At 43.9% G+C, this 20036-nt stretch overlaps 1 protein-coding gene across 1 annotated transcript in view; it reads right to left on the reverse strand.

Annotated features, from left to right (window-relative positions):
• Nucleotides 1-706: 706 nt before the first annotated feature.
• LOC124262137 (monocarboxylate transporter 12-like) overlaps nt 707-20036 on the reverse strand; it is a 29513-nt gene continuing 10183 nt past the window's right edge. Inside the window, 6 exon segments of the mRNA XM_046696596.1 lie at nt 707-1085; nt 3378-3428; nt 3710-4379; nt 4381-4514; nt 5580-5723; nt 6215-6432. Of these exon segments, the coding sequence (XP_046552552.1) occupies nt 964-1085; nt 3378-3428; nt 3710-4379; nt 4381-4514; nt 5580-5723; nt 6215-6401 (1308 nt within the window). The 5' untranslated portion in view covers nt 6402-6432 and the 3' untranslated portion in view covers nt 707-963.

The following is a 20036-nucleotide window of genomic DNA, read 5'->3' on the forward strand; positions in this document are numbered from 1 at the left end:
TCACTCTCCTCATTCGCCACTTTGGACGGTGGGCTAGCCTAGTGGTTAAAGCAGTTGCTCGTTACGCCGAAGACCCGGGATCGATTCCCCACATGAGTACAATGTGTGAAGCCCATTTCTGGTGTTCCCCGCCATCATATTGCTGGAATATTGCTAAAAACGGCGTAAAAAACCTCACTCACTCGAATACCACCAATTGACGTGTTGGGATTGTTTGGAAATATACCAAAGTTAACAATTGCAAGTTGCAAGCTGCAGATTTCCTATAGTCTGGTCTGGATCACCTGCAGAGGTGTCAGTGTGTGGCGTTTCAGGACGAAAGAGCTGTATAAGAAAAGGACACGTAAAACAAGGGCAGTGTAAGAATAAAAAGCGGCGTAAAACCATACTCTCACTCACTCACTCTCAATTGCCACTTCCCATGAGTCGACAAACATATGGCAAAATGCTTACTGACGTTTGACCTTCTATAACCATTGCTACTGCATAATGATCACAGTTTGCACGTGCATGTTGCATACATTTGTGTTCATTCATATAAAAATTGTTACATCCAGGTGCAAAAGGTTCAAACGGTTGCGTGAGTGCACAACACCAGTTAACGAACGATCAAAACAAGAAGTATTGCACGTTTCATGATTAATTAACTGAAATCGCCCTTCTCATTATCTCTTCTGTGTTCCATTTTACTAGTACAATCCATGGCGTCCTTGCAGTAATTCTTTATTCCCTTTTTATCATCGTCACTGTACACAAGCACAATTGCACAGTTGAACCCATGATTGCAGTGTGCCTACTGATTAAATGTTTCATGGTATAAAGATAATGCGAATCAACCATTAGGTGGGATTTCCAGATTAATAAGTGTCCAGATTAAATAAAATATGGGTAACTTGCAAGGTTCCACTGTGTACTGATTAACTAACAAGGAGTTCAGTTCTCCAACACAAGCGTTGGCTTTATCTAAGATTTCAAGGCCTCTCTTTCCGGTAGGGTGGAAGTAAGTGTTGTCTCCAAGTCCGGATGTTCTGACCTTGCACAGTTCATCAGTAAACCAAGTATGGAGGCCAAAAGAAAAGACGAAGCTGGAGGAAAGGAAATTAAATGATTATCTCGGTAAATAGATAGTAGACTGTCGGCAGAGCTGAAATGTTCGTAAATGGAGCAAGAGCAATGTGTCGACCTGACTATCATTTCCTGATCGTGGAATGTCGAGGGGCGTGCCGGACATAAAGTATTGATTGATTGAAACGATTAGGTTGAAATGGTTAGCTTCTCACTCAATATATAACAGGAAAAGCCTTTTAAATGGCAACGTTGGAAGCACATGAGTAAATTAAGAAATTTGGTGAGAAGGACATGAGATGATTTGGGGGGTGAAGCTGATTTCAAGAGCACCACGATGGCCATACCTTCGGCTATTAGAGATTTGCTTCTGTTAAAGATCTGTACTCGCATCGCAAATAGGGTACTCTAATCTCCAGTATATGACATTTTATATCAAAGGTCTTTGTCATGTCTAACCATATCTGGAAATGAATTACTAGTGACGGACGGAAGAAACATGGTTCTATATATTGCTTCTACTTTAAGGCGGATGGTAACGAGTCATCAAAAGGCCCCCGCTTATTTGCAAATGTCATGTGAATCCTACCCCTTCAAGGATCGTAAAGGGTTGTTTGCCTCAGCGTCTAAGGATCGGAAAGTGTGCCATGACCCTAAACTAACCCTAAACCCAAACCCTAACCACAAGGATCGTAGACAGGCAGCGAAGGGAGACAGTGCTAGAGGGCGATAATTGCTCCGCAACGAGCCGCACGGTCTGCACCCGGTACAGTGCCCTCCTGCCAAGAAATTCACCCATCCAAAATGCATCTCGTTGCATGTGTAAGACTTGTTCAGAAGTGACACTGCAGGGCCAGTGTCTATAGGGATCGTAAGTAGGTCACTGCACTTCGCGAGACCTTAGTATTTCCGGTGACAAACAATGTTTCATACCTTTTAGAATGGTTTCGTGGTTGTCAGTTGGCAGTCAGGAACCGATAATCCTTGCAGGAATAACAAATTTCCGATCATACCATCCCCAAATTAGCCAATGATTTCCGACAGCTGTGACACCCAAGCATGGTTGAACACTTCGACAGGTCTAGCAAAGTCATATTTGTCGGTCGCGCAATTTGGAACCAGAACTGGTTCTTGAATATACGCTTGTCATCGGAAATCTGGTACTGGAAGTAAACTGGGCCCCGTCTTGCATGTAGCAAGTCGGTGCACGCAAAGGGAGCCGGGAACCAACTGAGTACCGGAAGTGGCGCCTCACGAGACTTACAGGTATAACATGTACGCTCAGCACTTGCGGTACTGTTACTGAAGATGTCTATCCAACCAATTCCTCGAAAACCTGTCGGCCGTTTCGCTAAATTCATGGGAAAGCTAATAGGTGCAAGTAAATTGTAATGGATTTTCCGATTCTGCAATTCGAAATTATGCACTGAACAGTACAAGTGTGCTCTAATACGTGTAAAATTGCTTTGAATTGAAAGTGTAACAGTTTATCAACGTTTTTTATCAGTAAAAACACCGAATGTGCTTGAATTAGAAATTTATAGAAAACACGATTTCCGCATTAACTATGAAGTAAAGTGGACAATAATTTCGGATTACCCACATGGTCACGTGGCTCCTAATTTGCTGCAGCTATGGAATCATTTTGGAATTGCCAAAATACAAAGAGACTATGTATCACTGGCTGAAAGTTCAGCTTAAATAACCCAAGTATATATTATCGAGAGAACTTTCACCTGAGAGACAAATTCAGACTGATTAAAAGGTAACAGAGCTGACATGGACGGAGCGTCAAGGCAGTATGTCAAGAAAATTGCACATGGTGTATTTTGGTATCAACGTACCGACGAATTTCACTTTAAGCAAAAATATAAATCAAATAAACTGAAATTAAGATTGCGAATCCTCGATTTACTTTTTTGTTGACAATGAAATTCATCGGTACGTTTTCACTGCAATCAGACTATAGTCGTTATGTCGAAATGAGTGACGAGGGGCATCGATGTTGACGGACAGTGTTGTTTAATTGAGCGCCGATATACATTACACACATCGGGTTAATTTCACAGTCGATATTGAATCAGCTTTGATAAGTTATGAAGCTGGCCTGAACATCGAGACTTTCAAGAGGGAAGAGGAGCTGACCGAAAACTCTATTCAGAGGAGGATTGTGACCTACCTACACAGTTCAGATCAAGTACAGAATGTAATGTCAGTATGAAGTAGAATGGTGATGATGGGTCAAAACGTTCAAAACGTCGAGATCGATGAAATGGCGATACGTCATTGGTGTTGTACATTGAAATTCTCACCTGAAAATATGAAGGCAGTCTGATAGTCTCCCGTCGCCTCATACAGCATTCCTGAAACAGTAGGTAAGGTGTAAACCTATCTCAATTCTACAATGTCATGTCAACTTTCATGAGTTCCTTGGTTTTTTTGCTTAGCGCCCACCATCCCATGACTCGGATGTCCTTCAGTGCATTTCAAACAGCTCCATGTAAAGGTGTTGATATACATTATGGGGGATACGATTATAATTATACACCGTGTAAACATAAATGATCAATTCCAAGTGAACGATATCATTTAACTATGCTCTACAATAAATGAGCTCAGAAACTGATCCACACTCTGTACTTACCTGCTATGGGCCCTCCGATGAGGTACCCCATCCCGCACGTAAACATCACCCAACCCATGGCGGATGCTAGATGATGAACTCCCACAATGGCGTATGTTATTGGGTTAAAAAGGGTCCATATGCCGCCATTATATACTCCATAACAAAAGGAAAATATTATCCTCAACACAGACGTTCGAGTTAAGGGGTGTATGAAGAACACAAGGACACCAGTGAGACCATTGACCCCAGAGTACAGAAGCGACGGTCCAATCTTGGGGTCTGTTGCAGCAAATCCGAGGCAGATCCTGGACACAATGCTGCCGACACCGATAACTGACACTAGCGACGACGCATGTTGGAAGGTCGCCCCTTGTTTCATCACAAAATCAGGGAAGTACAGCTTCAAGGTCGAGTTTCCAATTGTGAAGGTCATAACGCTTAACAGATACAAAGAAAAGGCCATGTTTAGGAAGTGTGGTATAGAGCATGAGCGGACTTGGTTGAAGCAGGATTGACATCTTGAGGCTAGGTTCTCTTGGTTGGCTTCTCCGTCTTCTTGATACCTCACGTGTCTTTGACGCTCGTGTTGGGATGGTCTCATGAGAAAACCACACACACAAGACTGAAAGGTCAGTGCTCCCAGGAGAAGGAAGGCCCCTTTGAGTCCATACTCATCCACTAGGTACTGTGTGAGAGGGGGGCAGAAGAAAGTTGCCGATGCCAATGCCAACTATTCCTATCCCCGTGGCTAGGCTTGTCCGCTTCTTGAAGTAAAACCCTAGTAACACGAGGCAGCCAGTGTAGCACAATCCTTGGCCAAGTCCTAGAAATGCAATTTAGATAATTAAAAAGAGAACAACATCGTTATGTTTCATTTATAGAGAGAACAGCATCGCTGTATTTCATTTATCATGTGCGAATAGATTGGAAACATATGCTTCTTTTTTCATCGAGACTGGAATTTGTAAATTTGGGCAGTTCAAGAAATTATATTCATGTATCTGACAACTATTTTCAATTGTCAATTGCATATCTTTCACAAACTATGTCTAGCTTTTACGATCGACTACTTTGTGCTGACAAAACAAATCTTGAAAAAGAAAAATATATAAAAAGCAATAATCAGCTATCACCGGTTACAAAATTAGTAACTACTCATACATGACTTCTTTGAGAGGCATTTTAGAAGTTGTATAGGTGAAGGAAAACCAAGTTCTATTCATAGTCAATTTCTTTATTGCAATGAGTGCGACGTTTCGGTGTAGGTACTAACACCCTTATCAAGCAAGTTACCTACACCGAAACGTCGCACTCATTGCAATGAAGAAGTTTACTATCCATAGAACTTGGTTTTCCCATAGAACTTGGTTTTCGACGTTTCGGTGAATGCACTAACACCCTTATCAAGCAAGTTACCTACACCGAAACGTCACACTCGTTGCAATGAAGAATTTGACTATCCATAGAACTTGGTTTTCCTGCGACGTTTCGGTGTAGGCACTAACACCCTTATCAAGCAAGTTACCTACACCGAAACGTCACACTCGTTGCAATGAAGAATTTGACTATCCATAGAACTTGGTTTTCCTGCGACGTTTCGGTGTAGGCACTAACACCCTTATCAAGCAAGTTACCTCCACCGAAACGTCGCACTCATTGCAATGAAGAAGTTGACTATCCATAGAACTTGGTTTTCCTTTACTCATACAGGAACGTGTTCATCTCATACTGCCAGCACAACAGACTCTCTACCTCATACCAGTGACCACTGCTCCCATGTATGTCCATACTCACCTGCCATCAAGGCATGTGTGAAGGAAAACATTTATGTCAAACTACGCTTACGTTAAATTCCGACCCCACACCCGTGCCCCTTGTCCTGACTTACCCGCCATCAGCGCGTATGTGAGGAAGAGCCAGCGTATGTCATCAGCGAGGCTACTGGAAGCAAACCCAACGAGGCCAAGCACACCGCTTACTATGACACAACACCGACAGTTCCATCTGTTGATGATGAAGCTGGCCACGGGACCTGAATTAAAAAGGGAAGGTAGAAATGTATTTCAATACTTTCCTCAGAAAAACAGCAGGGGCAATTGTGGACAGAACCATGAAAAAGAATCATGAAACCTGTTTCTTCCTGCCTCACCAAACACAACCTGTGCCAAACCAACGTCTATGACTACCAAAAGGCTAACAGGCCTGTCTGTGAGTGAGCTGATTTAACATGAGATTGAACAGTATTCACTGTTAGCACTAAAACCTGTAAGCTTACTGTGAACCAAACACTTAGGGATGCAAAACGTAGATGTTGTCAGCTTTCAAGCTACGACCACAGGTGTGGCGCTGGCAAACCAAGTATGATAAACAAGGCTACCCAACTGGACTGTCCGTCCTACGATACGATTTTTCTGATATTTTCTGAGTTGTGTTGAACCCTTCTTCAGCCTGCCAGCACACTGACTAATGAAAATATCATCTGTGTCGTGTTTAGGTACTACTTCTAACATGCTGTGAAAATACCTGAAAGGGCAAACATGCAGGAGTAGAGAGAGCCAACCCATGACGTCAGTGTGAGGTCATCTTGAAACGTCTCGAGAAGCGCCACGTGCATGACGCCAGCAATACTGGATAGGCTCGTGTTGAGGAAAAGAGCACAAAGCGACGCCACTACCACCACCCATGCCCATGGCTCGAGTCTGTCGGACATGTTGTTAGCTCATCTGGGTCTGTCAGAACCACTGTAATGAGAGGTATGCATATGGGACATGAAACATCCTTAGTAGCTGCCCAAAAGACAGTTCTGAGAAACTTTTTCATAAATAACTACTGGGTTTCTGTCTAACCAACTCTCCCACTCATGGTGTCCTCATATGAGGATGGCGCCACAATTTATCTTTATATATATGACAGTATTGTTTGACTTAATGGCAAGCTATATAATAAAATGACTATACAGTACAACCAGAAATTATTGAGAATTTACAGATTGTTAATGTTATTATTTTTTTCACTAATTACTCACGTAATAAATGTTAAGATGAGCAGAACATAACTCCAGATTCAAAGACAGGTGAACAGTTTGTATTTTGTCAAGTCACCATGGGCAGCAATGCAGGCTTCAGCGCGGCGGGGCATACTACTGATCAAAGAAGTTAGAAAGTCGTGGTCCATGCTGTCCCAATATCGGACCACCTCTTCTTTCATTTCAGCAATATTTGTCAGATTTTTCTTATTGACACTTTCCTTCATAAGTCCCCAAACATTTTCTATTGGATTTAGGTCAGGGCCATAGCTTGGCCAATCTAATAATGTCATATTTTTGGTCCGAAATCAAGCCTGTGAATGCTTTGAACGATGTTTTGGGTCGTTGTCCTGCTGGAACATCCAAAAACTTCCATAGAACACGTGAGCAGATGGAAATAAATGTCCCTCGAGAATATCTGTGTACCGCTCACTGTTCATATTCCCTTCAAATACACAGAGGGGCGTTGCCCCTAACACAGATATGCCACCACACATATTGAATTTCGTACTGTACTTTGGGTGCTGATACAAAAGTTTTTCAGTTTGTTTGGTCCAGAATTTCAGTGTATTAGGAAACAGCCACACAGAACTTTCATCTGAGAAAATCACATTGTCCCAGTTCAAATTTCTATGCTGTAAGCACCAGTTCAACCTTCGCTCCTTTTGTTCAGGTTTCATGATCGGTGATGAAATTCCTCGACTTTTCTGCCAACCCATTGCATGCAGCTCAGTTCTAATTGTCTCCTTACAGACAGCCACAGTTCCTCTATCAATCATATCCAGCCTTAAGTTTTCTAAACTCCTTCGTTTGTTTTTAGAAACAAGAATACCAAGCCGCCAGCTGACCAAAAGTCAATTTTCTGGGCCTACCTGCGCCTCCCTGGTGCTCAATGCCATATCCATTTGCAATATTTTTCAAAACACGATAAACAGTGGACAAAGGGATGCCTGTTCTGCTTGAAATCACTTTAGCTGATCTGATGTCTTTGTTATAATACTCTAAAATCAACATCCCCTTCTCTAAATCATCCATACTGAGGATCACTGAAAATGTCGTCTGCTAGCAAGTAAACAAAGGGGATAACTCTTTCTGATATACTAGAAATCAAACTAAACATATTCCTAAAATTCTCAAAAATTTCTGGTCATACTATAGCATGACTATATTCACTGATATACCGCAATGTAGGTCCGGGGTAATTACCGAACTCGAGACTGTGTGACCTATATCTCTAGATGCAATCTCCACTCCACGTACACATGGGGCCGTGCGCCTGGATATCTTTGTCTGTTGCAACAGCTGTGTGTAGATGCGATAGCAAACTTACAATTCGTTGAAATCTTATTAGACCACTGAATATTAAGTTAAATGATATTTATAGTTATATTTGTAATTTAAGAAGAACAATGAATAGATATGGTTGAATAAATTTATCAATCGATATAGGATTCACTATTTAAATTCCATCTGCTCACTGGATAAGATTAATGACGCATGTGGTCATATGTGTAGTTGATTTAATGTTGCAATGTATCAGGTATATTTACAAATATGTAAAATATCGTTGTTTGGTCGGTCGTGAACAACCTCCTAGCAATTGTAGTTACAACTTTAAAGACCGCCTCCGTGGTGTAGTGGTTAGAGCGTCCGCCCGGAGAGCGGAAGGTCGCAGGTTCGATCCTCGATCGCGTCATACCAAAAGACGTTAAAATATGGTACTTGTTGGTCCCTGCCTGGCGCTGGCATTAATGGGTACAACAAGGACTGGTTGGCTCGGAGTCAGTATAATGTGTCTGAGTGGGGTATTCATGCTTCACTGCGGCATGGTATCTCAGTGGGCTAGCACTATAAAACCAGCTTTAGTCTGGGCTAGTACAAGCAGCCGCACATACACATACACACACATGCATGTCGTCATATGAGCGAAATATTCTCAAGCACGACGTTAAACCCAATTTCACCTCACCTCACCTACAACTTCAAAATTATGGATTTGGATGCTGCCGAAGAGGAACATGTAGAATGTCTTTCGAGGTGGGTAAAGTAGATGAGTGGCGTTAATGGTAGAATGCACAACTTAAAAAGAGGAAATAGATTTGGAATAGACCCATTATGTCCCAGCCAGCTGTCATCCAAAGTCTTATTTCCCTAAATGAAACGTCTGTAGTTGTTCCCACTAACAAGGACTCAAATATTATAACCATTACATGTAGACATCACTGCATTAACTGTTTCTACCAGGAGAACTTGCTGTACGTGACATATCAAATAATGCCACATATAAGGCCAGTGTGTTAACTGGGGAAGAAATCTGTCTAAACCATTCATCGGTGCAGTCAACGTTTGTCTTGACTCTGAAACCAGAAGACACGCCCATTCCTCTTTAGTACTGGCTTCCAAAGCTCCATAAAATATTTAATAGAAAGAGAGATATAGTGCTGGGTCAAGCATATATACCACCATATCGCTGTCAAAAAATATCCATAATCTTTAATACTATCAAGGAAGGACTATATATCAGAAAGTATTTGAGACAAGCAGAATTAACATCATCTGGTTCTCAAAACTTCAAAGACTTTGAACACCGGACCGTGTTCAGATCTGTCAAAACATTTGATTTTTCAACGTTGTACACCACTATCCATGACAAACTGAAGGAAACTTTTCATTCTTTAAACCATGAATTACAGGTACGTGAACACAGGTATACTTATTTAAACCACTAGGGAAAGTTCTGTCCATTGTCCTTGGAAGTGTTTTATTAGCATAACTGAATAACTGTCCTAGGGCGATTTTGTCTTTTTAAAACAATCTATTTCTTTGTGCATATGAATCATAGTTTCTGCTCGGTTTGGCAAAATTCAAACATGTAGTTTGGCCAAGAAATTTAACTTAAGCTTCCGGTATATCCATGATCTAACATCGATCAATAACCAAGGAGAATAATAATTAAGGAATCAAGCGAGACAGCCTCAACTGGTCCATTTTAAGATCTATGCATAAAGATTCACAGTGACAAAAACTCTCCACAAGGCTGTATGACAAGTGGGATGATTTAAACTTTCCAACAGCCAAATGTGACTTGTCTTTGACGGGTGTCACCGGTGGGGCGGAATACGATCAGGGTTCCGCGAACGCCTGGTATCATGACTATGTGATTTACCCATGAAGATCCGGGTTAGCATTGATATTCAGCAACCCAAGTTTGTCGTAAGAGGCGACTAACGCAATCGGGTGGTCAGGCTTACTTACTTGGTTGATATGCCATCGTATCCCAATTGCGGGGTGGTGGGGTAGCCTATAGTGGTTAAAGCGTTCGCTCGTCACTCCGAAGGCCCGGGTTCGATTCCCCACATGGGTACAATGTGTGAAGCCCATTTCTGGTGTCTCTCGCCGTGATATTGCTGGAATATTGCTAAAAGCCACGTAAAACGTCACTCACTGTCGCTGTATCCCAATTGCGTAGATCGGTGATGATAATCACTGGATTATCTGGTCCAGACTCGATTAGTTACAGACAGCCGCAATATAGCTGAAATATTGCTGACTGCGGCGTAAAACTAAACTCACTCACTCACTACAGACAGCCGCCATATAGCTGGAATATTGCTGAGTGCGGCGTAAAACTAAACTCACTCACTCACTCACTACAGACCGCCGCCATATAGCTGGAATATTGCTGAGTGCGGCGTAAAACTAAACTCACTCACTCACTCACTACAGACCGCCGCCATATAGCTGGAATATTGCTGAGTGCGGCGTAAAACTAAACTCACTCACTACAGACCGCCGCCATATAGCTGGAATATTGCTGAGTGCGGCGTAAAACTAAACTCACTCACTCACTCACTCACTACAGACAGCTGCCATATAGCTGGAATATTGCTGAGTGCGGCGTAAAACTAAACTCTCTTACTCACTCACTATAGACAGACGCCATATAGCTGGAATATTGCTGAGTGCGGCGTAAAACTAAACTCACTCACTCACTCACTACAGACAGCCGCCATATAGCTGGAATATTGCTGAGTGCGGCGTAAAACTAAACTCATTCACTCAGTTTTATGGAGACGATGTAAATTATCAACCGAGTGACGTAACGTGACGCAACCTCGAAAAGCGTATGTTACTGGAGACCACACTGACGTCATACACGCAACCTCGAAAACGTCACGACGATGACGTCATACGGTCTCGTGACGTCACGATCTCTACAAACGAAGGTAGTGACGTCACTTGATGGTGACGCAACCTCGAAAATATACGGCCACACTGACGTCATACACGTATGACGTCACGACGATAGGTCTCGTGACGTCACGACCTACAAACGAAGGTAGTGACGTCACTTGATGGTGACGCAACCTCGAAAATATACTACCACACTGACGTCACGCCCTACAACGACGGTATTGACGTCACGTGGTCATTGAACCGTCACAAATAAGGGTAATGGTCGTCTAGTACGTGTTCGTGCATGTACGTGTGTGTGTGTGTGTGCGCGCGCGCGCGCGCATGTGACCTCTACTAATGACGTCACACAAACAAAAATGGCGACCATAAGAATCCCATCCGTCAAGCTAAATTCTCAATTACTCTCAGACGCGTTTTTACCTCATAAATGCACCATTAGCGTGCCAATAATATTTGAGTTTTTTTAAGGAGGCTAGGGAATCTCGTGCTGTCTATGTAAAGCTCTCTACAATACTAGACCGCAAGAAACACCTAGACACTCTTAATCACACGACCACCCCGTCTGTGTAAAGCTCTCTACAATACAGGACGGTAAGACGGTGATATTCTACGTGAAACAAAATGTGAGGTAGAAAACGGCAAAGCAGCAAGAGTGGTACCGAGTGTTACGTTCTTTACCTCGTATCGTAAACCCAAAGCGGGAACGAATAATAATTTTGAAGGAGGTCTGTAAATGTCGTACTGCCAATGTAAAGCTCTCTACAATACTAGGCAGCAAAACAAATGTAACAAGACACTCAAAAAAATAACACACCCTCCAGTTTATGTAAAGCTCTCTACAATACAACACCGGAAGGCGGTTATATTCTACCAAATACAACAAAGAAGAGATTGAGTCGGACAGTCTATGTAAAGCTCTCTACAATACTAGACCGCGCGAGCACCGTATCCCTCGTTGTTTAAACCACCCCAAAATATACCCACGAGGTAGACAACGTCAACACTTTTATATAAAACACAACAGAGACTAGTAAAAACAACATCTCACAAATTTTATTCGTAAATATGCACATCTACATTTCTACCCACAAAGCAACTCAGTTCTCATGTCAGTATCAAACCTGACGGGGCACGTGATTTTGAGAAATGCGCACGACGGGCTGAACCTGTTGTGTTCAAAGTCTATGTCGTCTTCTGCACACCATTTCCATAGTCTTAATCCACACCATGCACACACGACCTTGTCCGCCACACCCGTATAAAAGAATCCTCTCCGGGCTAGCTGTCTCCCCTTTTGAACCATTTGTTCTGGCCAGTCCTGGAAAGAAACCATCCTGGCGTAGCCGCTGAGCATTGCTTCGCAACAGTAGTTCTGGCTTAAATCCGTCAGTAGCCTCCTAGGTTCCCCCACGTGTCTCCGCGTGTACCCGCAACTGTCTATCACCGTTTCTCCTCCATTCTCCCTGTTGTGAAACGGTAATTTTGAATCCACATTATCATCGCTGAAACGTTGGATACCATATTTCCCGTCCACAGACAAGGTGTCTTCGTTTCCAGAGTCCTTTGATGGCGATACTTCTCCCTTCTTATTGAAGAAAAGTTTACATCTTTCTCCATCGCTCTGGTCATTATACGAATCGGGAACGTAGCAGCAGGACATCGTGGTACGGAGTACTCAAAATACACAACCTCGCTCTCGGGCAGTTGGCTTCTAACTAGCTACTGCGTGCTGGGGTGCGTGATACTCTCGACACCATCAGCGGTTACGTGCCAAAGAATAGGGGGGCGTGACCTAAGGGCGCATCATCCTGCCATTGGACGGTAAGGGGTCAAATCCCGGCCCTGGACATAATTATACCTATTACATCGAACACAGTCGTTATCGCTGCGAGTACCTGACAGCGTAAGCGCTAAAACCCGGGCTTGACACCTCCTTGTATGGTTGCCTAGTAAGACCGGTTTTGCGACGAGATGATGGCGTGGGAAAAAAAATCGACAACATTCCTACAGCTCTATCAATAACCTAATTTTTCCCTCGTCAAAATCCATAGCTCTTAAAGTTCTCGAGTATATTCTTCTTGGCATTATCATACCATCTGAAAACCATGGAATCGTTTGCAAGCGTATTACTTTTACTGAAATGACTAACTATATCGCCGTTAGAAATACCTCGAGATCGCCAGCTACCGAAATATAAACAATGGTGACCGCAAGCTACTGACGATAGACTTTGCACACGAACTCTGTTGTAGGAATAATGCAAACGACCGTATTTTGTCACAAAATCGTGAAATTCGGGCCATATTCGCGTGTAATCTATACCGTACGAGTCGTGCATGTGTAATCTACCGGGTGCCTCTACGCTTAAAGCGAGCCAGTGACTTCCTGGTTCGCTTTTTCTGTCCGTGTTGCAAATAAACAATATAGGATATTTCAGTCTCTTCATCCCGACTATTTTATTACCACACACCTCTTCCAAAGTATCTCTGCTACTTATGCCGCCATAGTTGTTTTAAGGAAAGGCTCATTACGACCAAACCATTCCAAATCTCGACCGTACAACATTTTAGAAGGATATGTAACTCGTCCCTCGTCTACGTCAGTGTATATAGCGGCATTTCTAAAGTGGTCAAATTCTATTACGCTGTCCAGCTCTCTATAACACACTAACGTCAGAGCTCGGGGCGTTGGCTGCGAAAATTTCAATTCTATGCCGACCTTACCAGAGCTCTTCGGATACACGTGTGACATGTCAGCACCTAAATCGTGCGTTAAATCGAACACAAACAATGTAGTGCCGTCTAAAAACTCTTTGAGAGTTACTGTGTGCGTGGAATTTCTCCCCAAACCCCCTGTATTTCTAAACAGCTCTAGGTATGTCTGATACATCCGTGTAGAGTCGGGTTCGAAATTGACGGTATGGCATCTTTTGCCTACCTCCTGACCGTTTACTTTAACGGCTATTTCAGTCAATCCAAAGGGCTGGAAATTAAAAGGATTTTTGTTCGAAACCCCCGCAAAGGATTCGTTGTCAACGAGACCGAGTACTATTCTTTTAGGAATGTGACCCATTATTAAATGTTCGGAATTATATTCTCTCAGGCCTTGGGGAATGTCGTGTGCCGTAGTTTTCACCTGGGCTATGGGATATTTCGCGGTACTTCCACGCGTCAAACCTCTTATATGGCTATCTCTAATAGCTGGTGCTATGTTTACTTGTCTGACATGAAATTCGGCTGAGAGTATATGGCAAGCATAACCGGGTATGCGAGTACCGGCCTCGTCCGTAGTGGAGTGTAACATATAGAAGTTATTCGGGCTACGTATCAATTCGATTTTTAAAGGTACCCGTCTATGAGGTATCTATGCTGCATGAACAAATCAGAGTGTAATTTTCCAACGAGTTCTAAGGGCCTACTGGGCACACATTTTTGCCGTTGTTTCGCGAATGCAGGGTTGGAATCTTCATTGCCTAGAGAAAGTTATTAAAACACCCGCCTTATCTTTACTGAAATTCTGTGCTACCAAATTGTTGTCTATTTGCGATTTATCGCAGCTCAGTAGTGTTTCTATGTACGCTCTGTATGCGGGTATGTACCCAAACTGTCTGTTAATTCTAGTTGATTAGAGCCCGCTATTACTCTCACCTCCCGAAATAGAGAATGTAGAGTATTTGTCGCGGGGCGCACGTCTCTCGTCTAGTCACCGTCTCCCCATCAGCGCTCATCACATTGTCAGCGACTGTAGCACGACCATCCATCGTCTTAAATTCGCATACAATTCTCAGGTAACATTCGGCCAAGTCTACGTAACTGTTTATAGGGTTATTGTTATCAAACCTGATGGTACCGTCCAACTGCCCGAGGCCTGTAACGGGGCTATATTTGGTCCAGTGTGAATCCGTCATCGTGGAAACCATACCCGGTAATGAAAATAAATCCAGTTCGCTTTTACCGCATTGCGCGTGTTCCATATCCCTCGACATCGTGATGGATGCTATGATATCTCTACTAAAATATCAAACGCCTCTTAGACTTTCTCCTACGCTTCTTTCTGCTCGGGAGGGATCCAACAGCCGGAATTCTCTCTTTTAGACGGCGTATTTTTTTACGAGGTGTCAGAGTACCCGTACTAACGATTCTACGCTTATGGCTCGATGTCCCCGACGGAAATGATCCCAAAACACCTTTCATCGTGCTTTTAAGCGCCCTGCTACTACGTCGTTTTATACTTTCTGACGCTTTTGCACTACCCGTCACCACGTCGCCCACAACACCCGCAGCAGCCTTGGCTCCCTCCCTCAATAGTATTTTACCCGTTGACTTTAGCAGGGGCATCGCTATTCTACCTATAGCGCCTAAAATATTACCAAGTCCAGCACCACCTTGACCATAATGCCTGCCCACGTACACCGGTATGTGATTCCCGTACATCCCCTTACAGACGTCTTACGCGTTTATCCCTCGCTTTTAAAATGGAGTATCACCACCGACCGACCGCTAGCAAATGATACGGGTCGTCCGCGATCGTCTCTTATAAGAATAGTCACAGAACGTATCTCGTCAAATTTTAAAGACAGATATTGAATAGGGTTCTTTTTAGCTCCATTATACTACATCTTTTAACATTTTCCTTTTGACGGGTATCAATGTCAACAGAGGCGCCATTGTGTGACCAACTATCTGGTCGTCTATAATGTCGGCATAGACGTACATATTGTGGAAAAGTTGTTCTTTGGAGAAATTGGAACACGTATCGGCTACGGGGGTCGTTCTGGGGTCGAGCACGCATACACGGGTGTCGCCCTTGCCTCGGGCACTACGGTTGTGAAACCCAGCATGGAAGCCAAGTAAGGAGACACGTCGAATCTAGGACCACAATTGCCTAAAACATGTCTCACCTCTTCAGCATCGGACCCCTCGAAATCGCTTTCCACAAAGCCCGAGGCCATGTAGACTAAATCGTCCTGGGGTACACATATTTACTAGTCTCTTTAGGCGTTATCAATTCTATATCGATTTCCACACCACCCCTGCATCGCTATGTTTATGATATTCTTCATGCGCTTCCTTCCAACCGTGCGTTGATGGAACTATTCATGGTATCTAAGAGTCTCGCGATCGTTATAATTCCTTTCGCGGCAACATTATCTGCCCCAGAAATTTAGTTTCTAAACCGAATCTATCCTTTCTCACCATGCCCTTCTTATACACTCTCTCGCGGACGGGGACAGTCATATACGGCGCTGAAAGCGTTATGAGGAACGGGTAAATTGTGCCATGTCACGGGTATCTGCACAGTACTAACGCCAACCCTCAATTATCCTTTCTGTTTACCTTCAGGGGTATATGGTAAATCTACGGTGTAAGTGTGTTGTACATTATCCGGTCGAGTTTCGGGACTGGCATCGCTTGGTAGGGTAATGTAAAAATCTGTCGCTTTCGTACTGTTATTCATAATCATAATGCGCGGTGCTGTTCTCCCATACGCTGACGTTCGGTGACAGACGAGGGTTGTTGCTGTTCGACTTCTTAAAGGGCGGGAGGGTATCAACCGGCGCGTGAGCAGCGATACTTTCAGTAATTCAAACAACGGTTCTTCAACCTTCTTTATATCCTCGGCTAGATCGGACGATGTGGTACCTTTCAGCGACAGGTAGCATACGATCAGCACGCATAGCAGGATGGTGTGTAGTGGTAGCTTCCTCATGCACGTCAGCCCTTTTTTGAGGAAATCCCTACCATGTGACTTTCTGGTAGCCATTGGTCGAATTCTTTGCTCGGGTATCCCTTCCATCGAACCAGTATTTCTCTTTTACCCGTAGTCTTATTGACCCTTCTCTTTAACACTTTTTCTACTTCAGTGCGCCTCTGGCTCCGACCGACTTGTAACTCATCCGGTAAAATGTTCCTTTTATAGCGTTTCTATTGTAGTCACGTATTTTATAGACAGTCGGTTTCCTATATCTAACTTTGTTGACCACGTAAAATATTTCCCTGGTCCAATTGGCCGTAACCTTTAACAAAATTCCCTTTACTCGTCGAAATTCTGACTGGTGTTTGCGGCAATAAGTATTTCTCGTTTTGGGGAATCTTTTGACTGCGTTCTGCCTGCGCGTGTGGTTCCATACCGCTATCTCGTCGAGAATAGTAATCACGTCGCTAGGCTTACGTCCTATGGATGTGTGGTATGCGTTATTGTACGCTTTCAATATTTTAGCCAATACCCCGACATACCGAGGTTGTGACACAGTGTTGAAGTATCTCCACATGCGGGTCTTTAGAGTTCTCTGAAATCTTTCCACGACAGAACATTTCACGTCATCGTTCTGACTAGTATAAAACATTTCCCCAGAACGTTCCTAATATGATGCTTAAAACAACTGTTGACAAATTCGCTACCTTTATCGGTCATTAAGCTATGGAAAATACGAGGCTTAGCGGGTTCAGAATTCTTTTGAAACCGTCGGTCACCGTTTTAGCCTTTTATCCTTGGCGGTTCGGCAAACGCGTATCTACTGAACACGTCTATAACGCATAATATAAATTTGTAACCATCGTTGACTTTGCTAATCTGGCGACCGTCCGACAAATCAGCCTGCCACAACTGATCCTTTCTACATATGGTAGCGGAATAGGGTGTTCTAGGAAAGCGCTTGGCGGGGCGAGGCCTATGTAGACTGTAAGCGGGCTGTCTCTTTAACCAAACCGTCACCTGAGCAGGAGTAGGTTTGACAGAACCCTTTCGTTGCCTAGCCTCCGATAATTTTCTTAAGAGGCCAACCCGTGAATCAAACCCCCTCGATACATCATAATACGTGCGTTTCAACCATTTCAGCCAGTAAGGCTTAATAGCTTTTCAGCTATTGTCGATAATTGTCGACCCACCGTGTCGCCCTTTCTTTTGCCTCCCTCCGGCATTGTCCGAGCTCCAGCCTTCCTCATTACTTCGTTTCTTCTTCCTTCGTGACTTCCCAGGAGTGTCACCCCCCTCGGTGTATAACCTGTTTTTAATAGCGCCAGTGCTCGCGCCAGTGTCTGCCATTCTCGATGACAGAAAAGCAGCTACCTCGTTGTATTTACTACCCCTTTTTTTCGTCAGTTCGTGTAATACGTCGCGCAAGGTCTCCGGTCCCAGAGACGAACCCTTATAGCTCAAAGTTCCTTCGTCCGACACCCCCAAGTCTGGATCGTTTTTAATAAAGTCGGTAATATCTTTAGCATCTCGTCTGTACGTTTTAGGTAAATCGGTCAAAACCTTAGAAAGCGTGGCATCTAAACCCGATGTTGTTACTCCCGCCGTAACCACGGGAGCTACAGTCATTGCTACCCTAGCATCGTTTAATGGCTTCCCGGGGAAAATGTGTATCATCTCGACTCCCGTTTACCCCTTCCACGCGCCGGGCTCTCGACTGTAAATCTAGGGCGTCTTCCAATAGGGCGTTATAGCGCAACATTTTCTCGTGTAGTTTAACCGGCACGGATGACGTCCTATTCGCAACATCCCCTACTCGCCGCTCGTCGTCATACACAATATTTCTCATTTCATCTAAATTGTCTCGCCTTTCTTTCGTTAAAAGAGCATTTCCTTGGAGAGGAGAGTATCTTGACCGAGACCCTGGCCATTCGTCGCGAGAGGAATGTACGAGTCGGGAATACGCTGCCTGAGGTAGCACGACCATCTTAGTAAAGGAGGACATCGCGTGGTTATTTGGAGCCTGTAATAGACCCTACCACACTCGATATGAGGTTTGTTACGACTGGAGCTAAAAGAGGCAACAACAATGGTAATATACCACCCCTTTGCGCCAATATTTTCCTCTTGCCAGCGTGCGAAACTCTGCGTCTCTGGCATAGGGTATGAAGAGCTCTTTTCTTGCGATTTAACCCGAGTCTCTGATCATCCGTCATAGGTAAATTGCCCGGAATACACATTAACGGCTGTCTCGCTAAAAGCGTCTATGACTTCTTTGGGTAAACAATTAACGAGTCTGCGTCTGACAGCGGGTGGGGCTCTACATAGGTAGTGTATAATGTCCACGTTGGCTTTAACCCTGTTGACCGAATCGCCTTTGGCGACACCTTTTCTCTTACCACCCGGTGTTCTCTTCCGCGCGCCACAGCGCGAGGTCGAGTGTAATTTACCGTTAGAACGACGCATATTTTCAGTGAATTTACTCGTGTCAAGGGGTAGGGTGTCGCTCTACTCCGAGGGTGTACAATAAAATGACGACTAAAACTCACGATCTTCGTATTTATGGTTATTTATTTCCTTTTCAGAACAATCTTGGGTATTGGTATAGGAGGTATTATCTGACCTCTGCTGTTGTTACGGCGTCGCACACCACCCTCGTCGCCCGGGGCGAATGTGACACGTTCTCCGCTGTATACGTCGTCCTCGGTATCGTCGCTGCTATCGCCGTCGTCGTTATACAAAGCTACATCGTCCCGACAATTTAGCAATGCGTCGCTGTCCCCAAACGAAGAAGAAGAACTCGTGGTGGTAGACGTCGTCGTATCGTCTATGCTAGTACTAGAGTCATCGTTGTAGTCGTCGTATGACGTCGAAGAATAGTCGTCGTCATAGGTGCTGCTGCTACTATTGCTATCCTGGTCTTCGTCCGTCGTAGCTTCCCCCCACGACCGTCGTCTGCTCAGCATTTCATTACCCGAAACGCAACTCTGAGCGTTATGGCAATCCATTCTATTCACTTTTGTTTAGGTCGGTATACGTCTATTTCTCCGTGTTCTCTGTTAAACTGGTTTCCACGCACTCTAAACTCGTCGGGCGTGTTCGGTGTTAAATCTAGCAGTATGTAAGTGTGCGGTTGTGACGTAGCTTGGGCGTAAGCCTCTCTTATAAAGCCCGACTGACCCGGAAATATTTGTCTAGCTAAATGCTCTATCTGACTTCTATCCCGGGGATTCTTGTACACAACAATGTGCGTACAATTTAAGCTGATCGTTCTATGGAACGGTGTTCACGCAAAATATTCTGTTGTAAGTATAGTATGCTGGTCTGTCTGTGATGCGATCTCTTAACGAACCATCTAAGTAACTCTTGCTCGTCCTCCTTTGTCAAATCGCCTGCCGCGTCATCGACGACTAGCCAGTTATACTTGGA

Source organism: Haliotis rubra, unplaced genomic scaffold (genome assembly GCF_003918875.1).
Source record: "Haliotis rubra isolate DU_JTF1 unplaced genomic scaffold, ASM391887v1 Scf823, whole genome shotgun sequence".
Classification (NCBI taxonomy): Eukaryota; Metazoa; Mollusca; class Gastropoda; order Lepetellida; family Haliotidae; genus Haliotis; species Haliotis rubra.